This window comes from Apus apus, chromosome 5, assembly GCF_020740795.1.
Source record: "Apus apus isolate bApuApu2 chromosome 5, bApuApu2.pri.cur, whole genome shotgun sequence".
In the NCBI taxonomy this organism is placed as follows: Eukaryota; Metazoa; Chordata; class Aves; order Apodiformes; family Apodidae; genus Apus; species Apus apus.
The window spans coordinates 23446568-23450480 of NC_067286.1; the positions used below are offsets into that span (position 1 = coordinate 23446568).

The 3913-nt window shown below is 48.7% G+C and overlaps 1 protein-coding gene across 6 annotated transcripts in view; it reads left to right on the top strand.

Annotated features, from left to right (window-relative positions):
* TSPAN18 (tetraspanin 18) overlaps positions 1-3913 on the top strand; it is a 182423-nt gene that overhangs the window by 174884 nt on the left and 3626 nt on the right. For 5 of the 6 annotated variants that reach the window (XM_051621351.1, XM_051621349.1, XM_051621350.1 and 2 more), the window contains 2 exons: positions 397-576; positions 3262-3345. In XM_051621351.1, the coding sequence (XP_051477311.1) occupies positions 397-576; positions 3262-3345 (264 nt within the window). Of the gene's footprint in view, positions 1-396; positions 577-709; positions 854-3261; positions 3346-3913 lie in introns of those variants that run through there. The other variant, XM_051621353.1, reaches the window with a different exon arrangement.

Consider the following 3913-nt stretch of genomic DNA (forward strand, 5'->3'; position numbering starts at 1 on the left):
TCACTTGAATGACCTAGCAGTGCCTTTGAGCAGCAACAATCCTGGCCATTAGCTATGGGGAGAATGGGCATTTGGGAGGCTGGATTGTACTGCTGGCTCCCTTACAGACTTGCTGGGTGATCTCAAGCAAGTTATTCTGGATGTGCTCCAAAGTCCTCTGTAGTTCATGGCAATATTCCCAATGGTACCTTAGAGTCTACAGCATGACATGGGAACAGTGGGACTTCATAAAAAAGTTTTCTGAAACAGAAGCTCCAAGGTACAATTGGAAACAACAGTTGTTTTGTCTCTGCTTTGACTAAAGCTCTAATTCCTGCAGGAATAGGTCTTTGGTAGTTTTTTAGTATCTACTTCCAAGACAAATTGTCTTTCTTCTCTGTGCCTCTCTCTTCCTAGTTTGCCTGCTGTGGAGTTAACGGACCAGAAGATTTTGAAGCTGTCTCGCATCTTCCACACTCCTCTTTAGAAAAGGCAACACCAGAGGCTTGTTGCCAGCGAGAGCTGCAAAGCCGGGAAGGGATGGTTGTCAACAAGGAAGCCTGTCTCATGGGTGTGGAGAGGTTTCAGAACCGACAGGTAAAGGAACCCAAACACCAGGATTTGCACAGGGGACGGAGCGATGGCTGGGCTGGTTTTGGGTAGCTGGTGGAGCTGACAGGTCATGCCATTCTGACTGTAGCTCACATCATAATTACACTTCTGCTGACAGCTTTTGAAGTCGTGGCTTATGTCTGGCTTTGAAAACCCCTAATCGTGTGCATCGCGAAGTCCATCTTTGTGCTGTATCAGCATAAATATGAGGATTTTCCCAAGGGATTGAGAGGCATCAAGTTTTACTGAAGTGTTTCTGAAGGTTAGTACTATCTCTGAGAAGGTAATTCACAAGCCAGCACAGGTCAGTGAAGATGGGATGGAATTGGTTCTTACTTGCCATGGTAGTGGCTCCAGTTCACAAAGAGCCCTCACCGATAACATATGCAACCAAGAGATCCAGGGTTAAACAGCCACAGAAAACCATGTCTGTTCTCCAAGCAATAGAAATGTTGGAAAGCTGCATTTCTCTGCTCTTTTTCTCTTTACAGTAGAAAAAGGGCATTTATTTAGCCAGGCCTCTCCACTTGGCAATTTTTTCCCAATACTAGAATGAAACAAGACAGTTCAGGGTAATGTCATTGGCACTGGTACCACAGTTTCCTTACATGGCCACCAAGATGTGAAGTTTAAGAAACTCGGTAGCAAAGTTCCTGACTTTGTCAACCTCAGCATTAGTAATCCAGCTGAGCTCTGTACTGACTGTATGTAGAAGCCTCCTGTTCTCTCCAGACTAAGCAGTGGTCCTCTTTTCAGCACTTGATAGCAGGTTGTGGAAGAGATTGAGGGAGCTTGGAAGCAGCACGTGAGCTGTTCCTTGCCTGGCAGCTGGAGATGGTTGGCAAAGGCACTCTGGGTGAGAGATCATAGCAGACAGCACTGTACTGCTCTGCCAGGTCTGATTGCTGTGAATGAGTGGGAAAGTGAGACGGGAGAGAGATGACAACATCAGGGAGGGAAAGAACAGTTAATTTTGAGAAAGAGGGTAAAAGCAGATTTAGCTTTCCCAAAGTGATGGTGCCAAGGCCTACCACTTCTGTGGGAATGGAAGTTTTCCTGTGAGATCCTGGCACCTCAGAGTGTGGGAGGAGCAGTGTGCTCAGCAAGTGTCCCCAAGCATGCAGCAGAGCACTTCTGTAAAATGGGAAGAGACACTCCCAAGCAACTGATGGCTGAATTGAGGCATTTCTGGAGCAAAGTCAGGCTCTTGGGACAGCATCCTGGTAGAACAGTGCTGACTGCATTTGTGCTCACCCCCCTTTGTAGCAAGCTGAGTGAGACATGCTGGAAGTTGGGTTAAGGTCAGAGTTCTGGAAAGCACCAGAACATTTTGTGCCTTGGCTAGATGCTTTTCCCTGAAAACTGGGCTGAAACGTGGCTGGACAAAGCTGCTGCTGAGAGGTCTCATGTTGACAAGAGCATGGCTTTAACAGCTGGGTTTCTGCCCCAGGGGTCTGCACTCCCTGGGTCTGCCTCGTGCATGGGTCCCTTCTGTGCTCTCCCTGGCTTTCCTATGGTTCTGTCTCACTCGCAGTGAGCAGGGTCTGGCATGGACACCAGCAGGGAACTGTTGTGCTGTCTTTGCAGTTGCAACATTTTCTTTTTGGGTTGAAGGCAAAGATCAGGGGATTGAAACATCCCAGCAGTATGGATAGGATTAAACATGTATTTGAAGAACATGGTAAGTGGGGAGCTATTTTTACATTGGACAAACTCCAGTCTGCTTTTCTCTTCATGTGTGACCTATTTGTGGAAATTTGCTGGTGAGTTGGAATTTTAGGCTGGGAGAACTGAGGCCGGAAGTGGAAGGACTGCTGTGATGCATGGCCCTGAGTTCTTAATGAAATTCTCCTATAGCCAGCAGGTGATCATCCCTGCTCCTTTGGGTGAAGACATGGAGAAAAGGTCCTGGGGTGTGAAAGAGTATTCAAGAATTTCCTACCTTGGCTTTAAATTAATTGTCCTTATCAATAACCAGCCTGGGCTGTCATCTGTCTTGAGGGTCCTTTCCTCTGTGCTTAGTCTCTTTGTTCCTCAAGGGTTGATGCTGTTTACTATCTTTGTCAGTGACATGGAGAGAGGGATTGAGTGCTCTTTCAGCAAGTTTGCTGACAACACCAAGCTGTGTGGTGAGGTTGACATGCTGGAGGGAGGGGATGCCATCCCTTCAAGGGACCTTGACAGGCTTGAAAGGTGGGCCCATGCCAACCTCATGAAGTTCAATAAGGCCACATGCAAGGTCCTGCACATGGACTGGGGCAATCCCAAGCACAATTATGGCTGGTTGGAGAATTGAGAACAGCCCTGAGGAAAAGGACTCAAACTTTAAGCAACCTGCGCTAGTGGAAGGTGTCCCTGCCAATGCAGGGGGGTTGGAATTAGATGATCTTTGGATGATCTTTGAGGTCCCTTCCAACCCAAACCATTCTGTGATTCTGTGATATGATCTCTGTCCTTTTCCACTCCCCTGCAAGAAGACACAATTCTTTGTGGTCAGTGAGAGGGGCTGAGGGTGTGAACCACTCCAATTCCCCTACAGCAAAACTTTACCCTCCCTGGCACTGTCCTGTGCCTGAAACTGAGAGCACCTTCTGTACTAATGAGAGCTGTGCTATGAGAGCACCACGATACACTGCTCAGGTGTGTCTCACCATGTTTTGTCCTTCCTAGGGCTGCTACACTGTGATCCTGAACTCCTTTGAGACCTACGTGTACCTTGCAGGAGCCCTTGCCATCGGAGTGTTGGCCATTGAGGTACTTACTGTTGTGTGACTAGAAGAAAAGCAAGTGTTTGTAGATGCCCAGCAGTGAGGCAAACAGGCCAGTGCTCCTCTTTGCCAAGGAGACCTGTTTCTGCCAAGTGTGAGCAGGTTATCAGCTTGTGGTTTTAATTGTCTTGAAGGAGCCGGGTGTTTGGTCCTTTACCACAGAAGGCAGGGAAATACCTGGCGTTTTCCCCAGTGCCCTGTCTTGTGCAAAGGAGCAGGAGCTGGGCAGAGCCCCAGCAGCCCTCATGAAGGCCCTGCTGTATGGTGTGTGGAGCAACACCAAGGGTGGTTTGGGAATGAAGCCAGGCTCCTGCTGAAGCCACAACCAGCTTGGGGGACAGGGAAAGGACAGGAAGGGTTGCCTAAAGGGGACAAAAAAAAGTTTTGCCACAGCCTCCCCTGCATAGTGGGAAGGGTCCCCTCTGACTGCTGGGCAGGAGGGAGTGACAGGAATGGTCCTGAGGCCAGGGAGGGCTTTGCTGATCTTCTGGAAGACGCAGCTGACTCTCATGATTCTGTTTTGGTTTTGCCCTCTTCTTCCCACCCCTTCCCAG